General features: G+C 47.4%; 1 protein-coding gene across 2 annotated transcripts in view; it reads left to right on the plus strand.

Annotated features, from left to right (window-relative positions):
* Positions 1 to 16,363, plus strand: part of Gpatch1 (G-patch domain containing 1) — a 42,348-nt gene that overhangs the window by 8,985 nt on the left and 17,000 nt on the right. Inside the window, exons 2-12 of one of the 2 annotated variants that reach the window (XM_038340310.1) lie at positions 562 to 696; positions 1,951 to 2,036; positions 2,944 to 3,096; positions 4,036 to 4,133; positions 5,331 to 5,389; positions 6,620 to 6,862; positions 8,209 to 8,356; positions 10,793 to 10,872; positions 13,102 to 13,306; positions 14,956 to 15,252; positions 16,039 to 16,217. In XM_038340310.1, the coding sequence (XP_038196238.1) occupies positions 610 to 696; positions 1,951 to 2,036; positions 2,944 to 3,096; positions 4,036 to 4,133; positions 5,331 to 5,389; positions 6,620 to 6,862; positions 8,209 to 8,356; positions 10,793 to 10,872; positions 13,102 to 13,306; positions 14,956 to 15,252; positions 16,039 to 16,217 (1,635 nt within the window). In that variant the 5' untranslated portion in view covers positions 562 to 609. Of the gene's footprint in view, positions 1 to 561; positions 697 to 1,950; positions 2,037 to 2,935; positions 3,097 to 4,035; positions 4,134 to 5,330; positions 5,390 to 6,619; positions 6,863 to 8,208; positions 8,357 to 10,792; positions 10,873 to 13,101; positions 13,307 to 14,955; positions 15,253 to 16,038; positions 16,218 to 16,363 lie in introns of both variants that reach the window. The other variant, XM_038340309.1, reaches the window with a different exon arrangement.

Here is a 16,363-nt window from a genome sequence, read left to right on the forward strand (position 1 = left end):
ATACATATACCTGGTGCTGCGGAGGCCAGAAGAGGGCATCAAATCCCCTGAAACTGGAATTACTGATGGTTAGGAGCTGCCATATGGGTGCTGAGAATTGAATTTAGGTCCTCTGCAAGAGCAGCCAGTGCTCTTCCCCCGAGCCATCTTCCCAGCTCCCAACTTGGACATTCTTGCTGCAACATTTTTTTTTTTTTTTTTTTTTTTTTTGGTTTTTCGAGACAGGGTTTCTCTGCAGCTTTTTTAGAGCTTGTCCTGGAACTAGCTCTCGTAGACCAGGCTGGCCTCAAACTCACAGAGATCCGCCTGCCTCTGCCTCCCGAGTGCTGGGATTAAAGGTGTGCGCCACCACCGCCGGGCCTGCAACATCTTTCTTAAGAGAATAGTTTATTTTATAGACTACAAGCTAATACTAAAGTCTAGAAAGAGCAACTTCATATAAATGGTAATACACGGAGTTATAAGTGAGCAGCAATTCATTTTGTCTAAGAAGTGACATTTTCCCTCAATTCTCTCTAACTCAGCACAGCCTCCTCTCTTTTTTCATTATTTGTTTTCCAGGTGAAAGACCAAAGAAACCCGTTCCTCTTCAGGACCAGACTGTAAGGGATGAGAAAGGAAGGTATAAACGCTTTCACGGCGCCTTTAGTGGCGGCTTCTCCGCAGGATACTTCAATACTGTCGGCTCTAAAGAAGGTACGGTGCTACAGAAGCCAGAGGACCGCTCAAGCATGGCTGATAGGGCTCAAGGTTTCCACTCCGAGGTTTGCTTTGTGTAGCTCAGGCTGCCTCCCGCGTTCTGGGGTGACAGGCATGGCCTACCACGTCCAGATCCCCTCCCGGCTTTACAGAATGAAGTTGTTTAAGCATTCTGGTGCACACACCATAGAACACAGAAATATTCTGCGAACATCTGGGGCGCTCCCAGAGTTGACCTGAGTGCTGTTGGAAGTAAAGAGCTTTCCTTCTATGTTGTGGAAAATGGGGAGATTCCAGCAGGTGACTAAAACCTAATAGTGACTTCCATTCCTTCTGACTTTGCCCTAAGTGCCCTCAGGCAGACTCTCAGCTAATCACGACTGCCTCTGACTCGGTGACTAAGGACAGGTGTCACGGATTTTGCAGATGAGGCAACCAGGGGTCATAGAGGTTAAGGAGCCTCAGTATCATCAGAACTACCCAGGAACCACCTGCCACAGGACTGTAACACACCGGCTACTGCCTGCTCATGACCTGGAGAAAAAGAAATTAAAATGTCACACTAGATAGTCTAATCAATTCTATATTTAAAGTAGTACATGTTCCTTCCCTTCCCTTCCCTTCCCTTCCCCTCCCCTCCCCTCCCCCTCCCCTCCCCCCCTCCCCTCCCCTTTTGAGACAGGGTTTCACTATATAGAGCAGGTTAACCCAGAACTTGCTATGTAGACCAGGCTGGTCTTCAACTCACAGAGATCCACTTGCTCTGCCTCCTGAGTGCTGAGATTACAGGTGTTCTCCACCACCCAGTTAACTTGAATGAGTTTTTCTTTTTCTTTTTCATTTATTTAATTTTGTTTTTTTGAGACAGGGTTCCTCTGTGTAGTCCTGGCTGTCCTGGAACACACTCTGTAGACCAGGCTGGCCTCGAACTCACAGAGATCCACCTGTGTCTGCCTCCCAAGTGCTGGGATTAAAGGCCTGCACCACCACCCAGTTAACTGAATGATTCCTTATTTAGGTGCTGGGGATAGAACCCAGGACCTCGCTGCAGGTAAAGCAGGCATTCCATCACTGAGCTGCATACCTAGTCCCCAAACTGTCATGTAGGAGGAAACCCACAAACTTGAGGCTAGTCTGGTCTACCGAGTGAGCTCCTGGCTGGCCAGACTCCATCTTAATAAACAAAAGCAAACAAACAGCTGATGAAATCCTGTTTAGGATCGTTAACCACCAGAATTCCTTTCCTTCCAGGATGGACACCTTCTACCTTCGTGTCTTCAAGACAGAACAGGGCGGACAGGTCTGTTCTTGGACCTGAAGATTTTATGGATGAAGAGGTGGGTCAGGAATGACACGAGTGTCCTTGGTTGTGGCACCTTCCCTCTGCCCAGAAAGCACAGCAGAAGCTTTCCTGCTTGTCCCGAGGCTTTCGTTTGTAGAGGTTTGCGGTGCTGTGTCCTCTGCACCAGTGACTTCTCCACCACTCAAGTCGTGTCTGTGCTGGGGCAGCGGGACAGCCTCCGAAGTCAGGAATGTCATCTGCAGGCAAATGTCCTTGAAAATCTCCAGTTGCCCAACAGCATCCATGGTGCTGAGCCTGTGGCTTTTCACAGTCACCCAGAAGCTTCCCATGGTTTACAGAACCAAGAGCTAGGGTAAATCAAGCTCTCGGGACCTTAAAACCTAGGCATGGCTCTAACTGTGAGCACAGTCAAGTACAGTGCCAACAGTTAGCTGTACGCTACCAGAAGGAAAAGGAGGCCTTTCAAAACAGAACAACCGAGTCTTGCTATATGGCTTAGGTTGGTTCTGAACTTGCAACCCTCCTGCTTCATCCTCCTCTATAGGATCACAGGCAATTGCCACCATACCTGGCTTCCCCCTCCCTTAAAGTTTTTATTATTTATTTTATGCATATAGGTGTTTTGTCTGCATGTATTTATGCACATCAGTAGGTCATTGGATTACATGGAACTGCAGTTACAGATAATTGTCAGTTGCTATATGGGTGCTGGGATCAAACCCAGAACCTCTTGAAGAATAGCCAGTTCTCTGAACCACTGAATCGTCTCTCCAGTTCCCAGAGTTCTCTCTCTCTCTTGCATATCTAAAGTAATCTCTTTAAAACTTTGTTGTTTTTGTTGTTGTTTTGTGTGTGTGTGTGTGTGTGTTAGTACAAGTGCATTTGTTGCATGTGTGTAAATGAACTAATTCTGTTTTCATTTCTTCTTTGGAGGATCTTAGTGAATTCGGGATAGCGCCTAAAGCAATCGTTACCACAGATGATTTTGCTTCCAAAACCAAAGACAGAATACGGGAGAAAGCCAGGCAACTGGCAGCCGCTGCAGCCCCTATTCCTGGAGCCACGCTGCTAGATGATCTCATCACGCCGGCAAAGTGAGAAGGGTTTCATTCCGGGCGTCGGTGCTTTGCACACGAGTGGTGATCTATCTCAGGGCTAGCTCGGCTACAGGTGCAGATGCCGTCTGCCTGGGAGTCTAAGTGAAGAAAGGGTTTCACGCAGAATGTCTCCCGTGATCACTGCAGTACAATCTCCTAGAGCTCCAGCTACCAGCCAGCCGCTGGGTTCCTAGCTGGAAGGCTGTTAGAAGCTGGAGTGGCTTCCCTTCCCCACCTTCCTCACAGGTCTTGTGGGTTCAACCCCTCTTGTCCTCCCCCCCCGTCTTCTCTCCCCTCCCCCTTTCTATTCTTACTCCCTCCCCACTTCCCATTCCCCTCTCCTCTCCTTATCTTCCTTTCTCCTCAACTTCAGCTTGAGGACAATTTCACTAGAGTTTAAAAGATGCAAGCAAGGTGTGAGTCCCAGTGGCTGCCTAGAGAAGGAGACTGGAAGAGAGTATGGGGAAAAGCCATCCCCTTAAAGCTAGCGTGGGGAGCGGAGCCTTTGAGAAAGAGTAAGGAGGCCCAACATGTTGGTGAAGCCCAAGGTGCAGGGAAAGCCTAGAGGAGAGAAATTACATTTTCCTGACTGAGCGGGCAGACTTAGGAAACTGCATGGCTGTCACCAGCTTTTGATTTCTGTATACTTTGTCTTCGGCTCCTGGGTGTGTGGTCTAAAGTGCTAGCTTTAGACTTTCCTGGTATCCCTGGGCCACAGGCTTCCTTAACAAGGACTACCCAGAGTTTCTACAGGCCCACAGAGGCAGATGTGTGTCTCTGCTAGTATAGACGCGCTGCCAAGCCCAGGCTGGCCCACAGGCCCATGCCGTTGTGTTGTTACTGTGGCATGAACCAGACAGGGCAGGCAGAGGTGCTGGATCAGGAGTCGCCTATTTCTGGTGAAGTTCACTGTCAATGTTTCCATGTCCTGTCTAGACTGTCTGTTGGCTTTGAACTACTAAGAAAAATGGGTTGGAAGGAAGGACAAGGAGTTGGCCCTCGGGTGAAGAGAAAGCCACGCCGACAGAAACCGGGTAAGCCTATTGGCTGTGGCCACTGGTACGGCGCTCATTTGGGTTTGTTTGTTTGTTTAGTTTTGTTTTGTGAGACAGGGTTACAGTTTGAAGTTCAGGCTGCCTGGAGCTCTCAGCCTCCTGAGTGCTAGCATTATAGCGATGTCCCATGACATTTGACTACAGCATTTCCTCTTTTCGAGACAGGGTTTCTCTGTGTAACAGCCTTGGCTGTCTTGGAACTCACTGTGCAGACCAGGCTGGCCTCCAACTCACAGAGATCCACTTGCCTCTACCCCCCGAATGGTGTGTGTGTGTGTGTGTGTGTGTGTGTGTGTGTGTATTATTGGGAGGCAGAGGCAGGTAAATGTCTGTGAGTTGAAGTCCAGCTTGGTCTACATAGCACCAGGCTAACAAGAGCTATATAGTGAGACCTTTTCTTAAAGAAAAAAAAATTATTTCTTTATTCAATTTATGTACATATGTATTTGCCTGGTGAGTCTGTGTGTGCACCACATGTGTGCAGTGCCCTGAGAGGCCAGAAAGGAGTGTCAGAGCCACTGGAACTGGCGTTAACAGGTAGTTGTGAGCTGCCATGTGGGTGCTGGAAATAGAGCCCATGTACCCATGTGGGTAACAAGTGCCACCTCTCCATCTCTACACTGTTTTTGAAAGCTACATATCCCTAGAAACAGACTTGCTGAGTCAAGTGGCATGCACATAGTTTAAGGTTTTAGGTGTAACGCATAGTGACTTCTGGAAGGATTGTACAGTTCACATTGTCACCAGGAGTGTAAAAGTTTGCCTTCCAACCACACCTTAACTGAATCACAGTCATAGTTCATCATTATTATTTCCTCCTCCTCCTCCTTTTTATTTGTTACTTTGGTGCTGGGGATGGAGCCCAGGCCTTCACACATCCCAGGCAAGTACCACATTGCTGCGCTACCCTACACTCCCAGCTTAACACGGTTTTCTGCTTCCCCTGTGCCCTGTGTCCCCAGCTGTGAGTGAACCCTTGGGAGACAGGAATAATTTCCTCTGGGTCCATGCAGCCCGCTCTTGGCACACAGGTCAAGGTGGGCCTGTCATCCACCTGTGACCCTGAGGTCACAGTGTCTTTACAAGCGCAGCTGTGTGTCTCTGCACTTGGGACGGTGTCGGTGACTTGTTTATTTTAGTTGCTCATGACGAATACCTTTGGGATCTCTCTTGTAGACCCTGGTGTTAAGATCTATGGCTGTGCGCTGCCGCCCGGAGGCTCTGAAGGGTCTGAGGTATGTTACAGTCGGTGTGCTCCCGTATGATGCTGAGATCTTAGCGTCTCAAGCAGGGAATGTAGCTCAGCGGAAAACCTAGCATGTGCAAAGCCTGGGGTTTGATCCCAGTCAATGAGAGAAAACATCCAAACAAACAAACAAAACTGCCAAGCATGCCATACCCATATGCATATGCACACCCATAGTCTAAGTCCTAGGAAGGCTGAAAAGAAAGAAAGGTCTAACCTGAGCTATATAGTGAAACCCTGCCTCAAAAAACAGTGAGATGGCTCAGTGGGCAAAGGTGCTTGCTGCCAAGCTGGGACCCACTATGTAAGAAGAGAACCAACTCCCACAAGTTGCTCTTTGACCTTCATGTGCATTCTATGGTATCCATGCCTATGTGCACACGTAATTTCTCTCAAATAAATAAATAATTGTTACTAAAGACTAAAATGCAACAACAATAAATGATCCAGACACCCAAGAAAATAGATAAACAAATAAATAACAAGGTCATAAGCGATTTTGGAAATCTGTTAGATTCCACTATCATGAAATATCCATACCTTAAAGCTGTCATTACATGCCAGCGATACAGTCAGCAACTTGCTAGCACCGTAGATATCCCGACTCTTATTATTTATTGGTTGATTGATTGATTGATTGATTGATTGAGACAAGGTCTCTCTGTGTGGCCCTTGCTGTCCTGGAACTCACTCTGTAGACCAGGCTGGCCTTGAACTCACAGAGACCCGCTCGCCTCTGCCTCCCGAGCGCTGGGATTAAAGGCGTGTGCCACCGTGCCTTGTTTTTACTCATTTCTTGTGGTGAGGTTTGAAACTTACCATTGAGCTAAACTCCCCTTGTTTTAGATTCTTTTCTTTAAAAAAAAAAACTTTTTTTTATTTAGTGTATGTGTGTACCTGCTAGTCTGTGTGTGTGCAGGTGCCCACCAGCATTAGAAGAGGGCATCAGATCCCCTGAGCTACAGGCAGTTGTGAGCAGCCTGATGCGGGTGCTGGGCACTGAGCTCTGGTCCTCTGCAAGAGCGTGCATGCTCTTGACGGTCAGCCGTCTCTCCAGCCCGTTTAGGGTCTCACCATGGTGTTACTTCAGGGTTGGGATCTGATCATTTCTGGCAACAGAAACTTGAGTTTGGTGACTGTTCTGTTTGGAGTTAATCACTGCACTCTGAGGCCTTGACGTCCATAGTGACTCACCTTAATTCCTCACACACGTGAATAGGACGAAGATGATGACTACCTGCCTGACAATGTGACTTTTGCTCCTAAAGACGTCATGCCTGTGGATTTTACTCCTAAAGATAATGTACACGGGCTGGCCTACAAGGGCCTGGACCCCCGCCAAGCACTGTTCGGAAGGCCAGGAGAACATCTGAATCTTTTCGGTGGAGCATCTGAGGGGACGAGCCATCTTCTTGAAGATGTTGGCCTGAGTAAAGGAAGAAAATTGGGAATTTCTGGCCAGGTAAAGGTTTCTGTATTGTATAAGCAGGAACATTGAGAACTAAATACACTTCCCATCTTTGGTTATCCCCATAGTAGGCACTTTGTCCTCTCCTCCCCAGACCCCTCTTTCTCTTTCTCTCTCTGTACTTCTCTGTTTGTTTCTGTTCCAAGACTGGGGCTGGAACCCAGGGCCTCATGTACACTAGGCAGGAACTCTTTCACTGAGCCATATGCCCAGCCCCTTCTATTTCCTCGGAAGTCCTTCCTGGCCACCTGTGATGTATATCTTCCCAGTTCTTCTTTTGCTTTTAAGATTTATTTATTATATATACAGTGTTCTACCTGCATGTATGACTTGCACACCAGAAAAGGGGTTGTGAGCCACCATGTGGTTGCTGGGAATTGAACTGTGGAAGGGCAGCCAGTGCTCTTAACCTCTGAGCCATCTCTCCAGCCCCCACCATGCCTTCCTAATTTTAATAATGGTGCCCTGGTGGAAACCCGTATTCCCAGCTGGAGGACTGTTTTTTCCCTCTGTGTGGGGCCAAGCAGAAAAAAACCTTTCCAATGCTCTGCTTTAGTCTAATTGCAGTCTGGGGCCGCAAGATAGCCCAACAGAAGACTAAAGCTGCTCAGTTCTGAGCCAGCCTCCTCTGCTACTTCACACCCTGAGTCCTTTGACTTGGAGGTTGTGTTACTTTTGCAAAGATAGGAGCTTTAACTTGCTCACCTTCTCAAACGAATTCACAGATTCTCCCTTAAAAGGGATGGATCAGTGTGGCGGCACATGCCTTTACTCTGTGTACTTGGGAGGCAGAGGCAGGTGGATCTGTGTAGTCCAGGCAGCCTGGACTACATTAGCAAGTTGCAGGCCAGCCAGGGCTACATAGCGAGATCTCAAAAAAGGTTAGTTATTTTGTTTCATTGTCTTTTCTTTCTTTGCATGTCTTCCTCACTCTTCCAACAAAAAAATAAGCTTGCTCAGGCTGTTTCCCCCATGTATGTCTTCAGACCTTGACCATGCTGACTAGAGAGAGATACACGTGTCTGCCTTTCTCCTTTCAGAGCCAGTTTCTGCCTATTCAGTGCTGTGTGGGTGTTCTTCACGTCTCTGCCCGTGCTTGTGCTGGTGGCTACTGCTGCGGCTGGAGGATTGTGCCTGCACTTAAGTGTGGCATTCGCTTCTGGTCATTGCCTTCCCATAGACCCAAGGCTCCTCTAACCTGGGCTTTCTGCTCACATCTCTCTCAGTGACGTGGAAGTGCTCGTATGGCCTGCAGGGTCCTGTCCTTAATGCAGTTTCGTCCTGCGGTGCAGACAGACCCTACAGCCTGTGAGCTCTGTTTGAAACCTTGTGTTTTGTAGGCTTTTGGTGTGGGTGCCCTGGAAGAGGAAGATGATGACATCTACGCCACAGAAACTCTGTCCAAGTATGATACTGTGTTGAAGGATGAGGAGCCTGGAGATGGCCTCTATGGATGGACAGCTCCCAAACAGTACAAAAGTCAGAAAGGTAATCCTGGCAGCCGGACTGTAGGACCCATTGTCGGGCTCTCAGAACCCGGGGGTGCAGGCTCTGGTACTGGACCGCCGGACTCTGGAGAAGAAGTTATCGAAGATATAGGATGTGGGGCCGGAGTGTTGGCTCAGTGGTTAGGGCACCGGCTGCTCTTGCAGAGAACCTGGATTTGGTTCCCAGCACCCACATGGTAGCTCACAGGCACCTGTGAGTCCAGTTCCAGGGGGTCTTATGCTCTCTTCTGGCTTTCACATGCACCAGGCACCCTCATAGTATACAGACATATATTTTGGCAAAACACCCACACACATCAATTAAAACTTAATAACCTAAAAATATGCAGGGTGAAAAACTTTGGAAGCTGGTACAATGACTCTCTTATAATTCTAGCACTTGGAAAGCTGAGGCAGGAGGATTGCCTGAGTCTCACAGTGAAGTCTAGACCTACCTGGCCTGTGGTGTATAGGATATAAGAAAGAATTGGGGTTTAAGCCACAGTTAAGCCAGCAGTGAAGAGGGGGTGTACTGGGGATCTGGTCAGCCTGGGACTGGTGCCGTGTTGTGCTTAGACAGCAGTGAGGACTCAGAGTTCAGGGAACTGGCAGGTGGCAACTGCAGCCAACTTAAACAGCAGATCAGAAGACCAGGCTTGGTGACCAAGTGACAGGCCAGCAGTCTGTAGCACACCTGAGCTGGGCCTAACCTGCTCCCCTGAGCACTTAAAGGGCTCTTGTCCGCGTCAGACATGGACATTTCTCACCTAACTTTTTTTTTAAGTATTGTTTAGCAATGTAGCCCAGGCTTGTCCCAGAGTTGTGCTCTTTCTGCCCCCACTTCCCAGGTGCTAGAATTATAGAGGTAATTGTCATAATTATTAGTGTCTGTCAGCACAACTGAAATATCGAGCCAGAGTCTGTGTTGATTAAGATCCTGTGGTTAAACTGGTATTCCAGTCTTGCTGCTTAGAAATGTCACAGGGGAGTAGACAGGATGGAGAATTGGGAGCATCTAATAGAGTCAGTCAGTACAGTGCTCTCAGCTCAGTCCCAGCACCCTCCCATCCCCATGCCCAAAAGATATATAATTTCACATGTTGTAATTATAAGTGTTATTGTGTTATATTATTAATAGTTATGTGCTGATTTATTATTTATGTTATATAGCTAATGTATTGATATGCCATTGAAAATATGTTATATGTTAATTATATAATAATGTAAAATACTAATTACTAATTGAGCATACTCTAGAAACTGATAGAATGAAATTGAATAGTTATCGTAATTATATCAGTAACCAATATGTAATTAACTAAAACCAATATGCAAATTAGCCCCTCTTGGTCTTCAGTAGTTGGTAGTATATTCTAGTCTTCATGCTTATAATATAGTGCCTTTGTCCTGCTGGGCTCCCCCGGAAGCCCGAGCTACGGTTCCGAGTTCCTGGATCTTCCTGCCTGGAAGTGTCTCTTTCACATCTGTTTCCTTCACCGCTCCCAGGGCCACAAAGCCTGCAGTTCGGACTATAAGAGTTTGGGGATATTTTGTCTCTCCTTTTTAAATTTGTACATATTCACTGCATGTGCTCTGATTTTCTTTTGACTGAGTGAATATATCCTCATTCACCCAACCTCCACTGTTGACTTTTAGGATTTTCTTTCTTCCAGCAGTGAACGAGGCTGGAATGAATCTTATGTGTACCCACTCTGCAGAGCGTCATCTTGTGAATCAGAGGGCCTTTGCCACAGGGTAGTCTGCAGCCAGTGGACTGTCCCCTGCCCCAGTCCCAGGGCGTTGGTCACTCAGCTTGCTTCCTTAGTTTGTGGTCTTTATCTGCTGTTAGCATTTCGTTTGCAACAACAGTTTGTCCTAGGGTGAGATCACATCAGACCTGATTGTGTTGCCTGGGAGCCTTATTTGTGCTGTTGCTAAGGAAACTGGGAGACAGCCACCCTGGGGCACTGGTGTGAGAAATGACCCTCACAGTTAGGATTTTTTCTTTTTGCACTCTAGATGTTTTTTTTCTGAGAACTTTAACTCCATAGAAGGATGCAATGTTGCTTTCTTTGGTGGGGAGGGAAAGAACGGCTTGATGGGTTTATGCCAAGCTGTGTTTTTAGAGGTTTCAAGCCGGAGTCCTTGGGCTCCCCATGGGGCGAAACACCATGGTGTTGGCGCCTGTGCAGACGCTGTTCTTTGAGGGCCTTGCTCTGAGGACAGTGAGGGTGCTGTCTTGGCAGCGGAGGGCAGCGGGGCGAGCCTCCAGTCATTGTGTCAACAGAAGCATGAGGGCTTGAATGCCATTCTGTCCCTCAGTGCTCCTTCCCTGTGACCTCACCCAGGGCACTGTTTGTGCTCTGCAAGATAAGAAGTCTTTTGTCTGCTCTAATCACCTCAACTTCTAGAATTAATCAGTGACATCATTTTGTAGAACCAGAGCGAGAGCTTCGATATGTTGGCAAAATTTTGGAAGGATTTTCCTTGGCTTCTAAACCTCTATCTTCAAAGAAAGTAAGAAAACCTTTACATTATTTTCCTGTCTTGGTGCTTATAATGTTTATTTTATTTTAATATATATATATTCTTTATTTTAATATTTATTTATCATATTAAGTAATTAATTGAGCTATATCAATGTACTTATGGGAATTTGATATTTGTGCGTATTCTTCCTTTAAAACTCTTTAGAAGGAAGCGGGGTGTGGTGGTACACGCCTGTAATCCTAGCACATGGGAGCTGAGGCAGAAGAATGTTCTGAGCCAACCCAGGAAACTGATCAAGATCCTGTTTCAAAAAAGGGTGGGTAGGGGACACACGTCACATAGCTTAGCCAGAAAATCCTCAAGACATGAATTCAGTTCCCAAGCCCATGTCGGAAAAGCCGGTGTGGTGGCTGTCCTTGTCATCCAGTGTGTGGAGGCAGAAAAGGACAGACTCCAGGGGTTTCCTGGCCAGCTGTAAGGTCTACTTGACAGGCTTTATGCCAGGGAAAGAGGTGGGGCTGGCGAGGTGGCTCCTCGGTTAAGATCACTGGCTGCTCTGCCAGGGGACCCACGTGTGATTCCCAGGACCCATGTGGCAGCTCACATCTGTCTGCAACTCCAGTTCCTGGGAATCTGACTCCCTCTTCTGGCCTCTGGCACCAGACACACATGTTGTAGTGCACAGACACACAGGCAATACACATTAAAAAAAAAAAAAAGACATTTCTGTTAACAGAGAGACCAGACATGTGGCCCAGTGGTTAAATTCTCAGTACCACAAAACAGAGCCCCCACACCCTCGCACTGTGGTAGAAGGCTGTTCTGTTACTTTCACATCAGCTTTGTGTTTTGGGACTATTACTCAGGCAAGAGTGCTCGCCTACCGTGTGCAAGTAAACGCTTCTCCTCCCCCACCCCAAAGTGCTTAGTAATGCACAGTAATTCCACTGTGCCCTAGGGAACTTGAAACTCCCAACTGTAAGGACAGGGTACAGACTTCAGCATAGGGAAAAGTTCTCAGAACAGCGTGCATGTGAGACTGAATGCTCCACCTGGTGCCGAGGTCAGAGTTGACTTGGTTCCCACTTTCGGGAACTTCTAATTCTAGAAGTCAATGTACATGCAACTGTTAATCTGTTTGTTATACCAAGAGCAAGAGGACCGTTCAGTAGTTACTTAAAATATCTAATGACTGGGTATGTAGTGCACACCTTAATCTTAGCACTCAGGAGGCAGAGAGGCCAGCCTGGTACACAGGACACCCAGAAGAACTACATAGTATAATTCTGTTTACAAACAACAACAACAAACCTTTAAGGCTTAGGCTGTGCTGCAGCTCAGTAATAGAGACCATGTACTGTATGTGCAAGTTTCATCATCCCCCAAAGAAACAATAAAACTTCACTTCCTTTTTAACTTTTCTGTTCTACAGTCATCAATGTTTTCAGAATTATAAATCCCGAAATTTCACAAATATATGTAAATTTCAGTTTTTGTCAACTTTTCTCTCCCTACTCCTCTCTTGTTCATGCTGAGGTTTGGACCTAAGACCTCATGCACGCAAGGCAAGCACTTTAGCACTGAGCTGTACCTAGCTTGTCTTTGTCTTGTGTTGGTGATGGTGGAGGGTGGGTCTAGGGGACTGAACCCAGGGTCTTGTGCCTGAGATACTGTAACAGCCACATCCTCAGCTCCACTCAGGGTCTGAATTAAAGATACTTTGAACTAAGAAGGAAAGTCAGGGCAGGAGACTTCAGGGATGACTCAGTGGTTAAGAGCACTTGCTGCTTAATATTGAGGAGTGGGGTTTGGATCCTAGCACCCACAAATACCTGGAACTCCAGTTGCAAGGGTTCCATGTCCTCATCTGGCCGTCGTAGGCACAGCACACACACACACATTCACAAATAAAATAACAAAAATAAATACATTTTAGAAAACGAAGGTCCGAAGTTTCACTTTAGAAGTGAACCATAGCCTGAATAAAGAGTTTTGAATTTAAAACTACCTAATTTCAAGGGTTTTTTTTTTCAAAGTCTTGAATCACACATTTTAATGTTTGTCTTATAGTGGCTGGGTGTATATGTGGGGCAGGGTGGTATCGTTGGGACAGTGGTTCTGGTGCCTTCAGGGACCAGGCCATTGCTCTGCTGCCCACCTCCCAAGTGTACCCGGGCTGGTCATGTTTTCTTTATGAGGTCTCTGTGATCTTGCAGCCTGGATTTCCTGATCTTTGTTTTGTCTGGTTTTATTAAGATTTATCCACCCCCTCAACTGCCCAGAGACTATCGACCGGTGCATTACTTCAGGCCCGTGGTTGCCCCAACGTCTGAGAACGCTCACTTACTTCAGGTGTTGTCAGAGTCATCTGGGAAAGCAGGACAAGACACGGGGACGCACAGTAGGCATCAACTCAACGCCTCCAAGAGGGGGGAGTTGCTAGGAGAGATGCCTGTTCAAGGTACGTATGATGCAGGAGACTGAACTTGTTATCCAATAGGGTTTGTGGTGTTACCTGATGCCCCTGGTATGCATTCTGTATCCGCAGGCTGTAGGAGCTGTGCCATGGATTATAAACAGCATGTGGCAGTGTACACAGACTTTATTATTATTATTACTTGGTGGTAGTTGTTCTTTTTGCTGCCCTTTTTTTTTTTTTTTTTTTTAAAGATCTCATGTAGCCAAGGATGGTTTTGAGCTTCTGGCTCTGACACCTCTGTGTAGGTGGAGGTTTGTTTGTTCATTTCCCGGCTGCCCAGATCCGAAATAATCATGCAGAAACCATATTAATTGCAATACTGCTTGGCTTATTAGCTTAGGCTTCTTACTAACTAACTCTTACATCTATATTAACCCATTTCTATTATTGTATGTATTGCCATGAGGCTTGTGGTTTACCAGTAAGGTTCCAGCGTCTGTCTCTCACAAGAGAGTCTCCTGCTTCTGCCTCTCGAGTGCTGAAATTAAAGGCCTTTGCCACCGTGCTGGGTGCCCCCTCCTCCCTCCCTCCCTCCCTCCCTCCCTCCCTCCCTCTCTCTCTCTCTCTCTCTTTCTTTCTTTTTTCTTTTTTTTTGAGAAGAGTCTCACTATGTATACCCTCCACTAGTCTAGATTCTTTGTTTTGTTCTATCACCATGCCTGACACCTTTACTCTGAGTGTGTGTGTGTGTGTGTGTGTGTGTGTGTGTGTCTATGTGTGTATGTGTGTGTGTATGTGTGTGTCCATATCACCATGTCTGGCACCTTCACTGTATCTGTGTGTGTCTGTGTGTGTGTGTCTGTGTTTGTGTCTGTGTCTGTGTGTCTGTGTGTCTGTGTGCATACCACCACCCCTGTATGGAAGTCAAGGACACCTTGTAAGAGTCAGTTCTCTCCTTCCACCATGTGGGTCCTAGGAACTGAACTCAGATCGTCCCTCTGATCCATCTTACCAGCCTATTCATTTATTTAGAGACAAGGCCTTAGTCTGTAGCTCAGGTTGGCCTTGAACTCATGATAATCCCGCCTCAGCCTCCCAAATACCAGGATTACAGGTATGAACCATCACTGTTTTTCCACAGCAGGGTGCTCATTAGCTTGAGTGAGAGGAAGGACCTCACCTGCTTCATCCCCCAGGCCCTGGGCCAGCGTCTCTGGGGAGCTGGTGCCCAGTGAGCTTCTGTGACATGAGTGCTCAGTGGGAGGACTGTGGGAGTATTGTAGGAGGACTATGGGAGTACTGTGGGAGCACTGTGGGAGGACTATGGGAGCACTGTGGGAGGATTATGGGAGCACTGTGGGAGGACTGTGGGAGCACTGAGGGAGGACTGTGGGAGCACTGTGGGAGCACTGAGGGAGCACTGTGGGAGCATGACCGTAGCCACCTGTGGTTCAGAGTCCTCGTCCTGGGCACGGAACACAGGGCTTTGCATAGTCTGGGCATTTGCTCTGTCTCAGTTGTACCCATGGCCACCTGCCCCATTATTATGCGAATATATAGTCCAGAGGGATATATAAATATTGATGAGACAGTAAGCATAAACACTCATCTCTGATTATGTACATCTGTGATACTGACTGTGTACAGCAGGAGGTAAATCTGTTTTCGTCTCTTGTTATTTTTTTATCTAGGGTCAGCTACTTCAGTGTTGGAGTTTCTGTCCCAAAAAGACAAAGAAAGAATTAAAGAAATGAAGCAGGTGACTGACCTGAAGGCAGCTCAAGCCAAGGCCCGGAGTCTGGCCCAGAGCGCTTCAATCAGCAGAGCTCAGGCCTCCACGCCGGACCTTGCGGCCAGCCCATGGCACCTGGCCCCGGGCAGTGGGACAGCCACCACAAGAGCCAGCAACTTTAAGCCTTTTGCCAAAGAGCCAGAAAAGCAGAGACGATATGAAGAGTTCTTAGTACACATGAAGAAGGGTCAGAAAGGTGGGTGCTGGCCTGGCTGGGGAGACAGCCTCTCTGTGTTCCTTCTGGTCACAGACTGAGAGCTGAAACTCCCTGATCAGTCATCAACATTGCTTGCCTTGGTACAAACAGTGTGAAAGTTTTGTGCCCTCACATTTGACCCTGAAAAGCAAACATGTGGTAGAAACAGTTAAGCCTAAAACCCCAGCACCGGGGTGTCTGAGGCAACAGGATAAAAAGTTCAAGACTGGCCCCAGCTATGTAGCAAGTTCTTGTTTCAGTAAAAAACAAAACAAAATTACAGAAAAAGGATAGTTTTCTCCCCGAGCACAGGCCGTAGTTAGATGGACCAGTGTCCTCAGCCACGCATCAGTTTTCTGGATCCCTCTGTGCCATTTAATAGGTGGAAGTCAATAAAAACGTCTTACTGAATCGGGGCTGGAGAGATCGTTCAGCAGTTAGGAGCATTGGCTACTCTTGCAGAGGACCCAGATTTGTTTCCCAGCACCCACAAGGCAGTTATAACCACCCATAACTCTAGGTCCAGGGGATCCAACAGGCACACACGGTGCACAAACATGCTTGTAGGCAAAACATTCATGCACGGAAAGTAAGATGAATCTGAAAAAAGAGGAGCATCTTATGAAGGACGGAGTAATACTGCCTGCAGGTAGCTCCCAGTGCAGGCTGTCTCCAACAAGAGTCAGGACATTTGCTCCTGCACAGCACAATGGTGTCTACCCGATGCTCTCCCTCAGACACCGTGTTTTCCCGGGAGTAAAATGACGCCTCATTCCCCGGACACAGATGCTCTGGAACGTTGCCTGGACCCCAGCATGACAGAGTGGGAGCGGAGCCGAGAGCGGGAGGAGTTTGCTCGGGCAGCCCAGCTCTACGTGTCGTCCCACTCCACCCTGTCCTCCAGGTTCACGCATGCCAAGGAGGAGGACGACTCTGATCAGGTTGAAGTTCCTCGAGACCAAGAGGTCTGTCGCCATCTTGTGCCTACCTGGTGAATTTTATTTTGTGTTTTTGCGGTTGTAGGAATTGAATTGAACCCAGGCTTGTACATGTGATATGTCCACAGTCTAACCATCAGGCTACCTTTCCAAGCTCTCTAGTCAGTTTTAAT

The sequence above is a fragment of the Arvicola amphibius genome, chromosome 8, assembly GCF_903992535.2.
Source record: "Arvicola amphibius chromosome 8, mArvAmp1.2, whole genome shotgun sequence".
In the NCBI taxonomy this organism is placed as follows: domain Eukaryota; kingdom Metazoa; phylum Chordata; class Mammalia; order Rodentia; family Cricetidae; genus Arvicola; species Arvicola amphibius.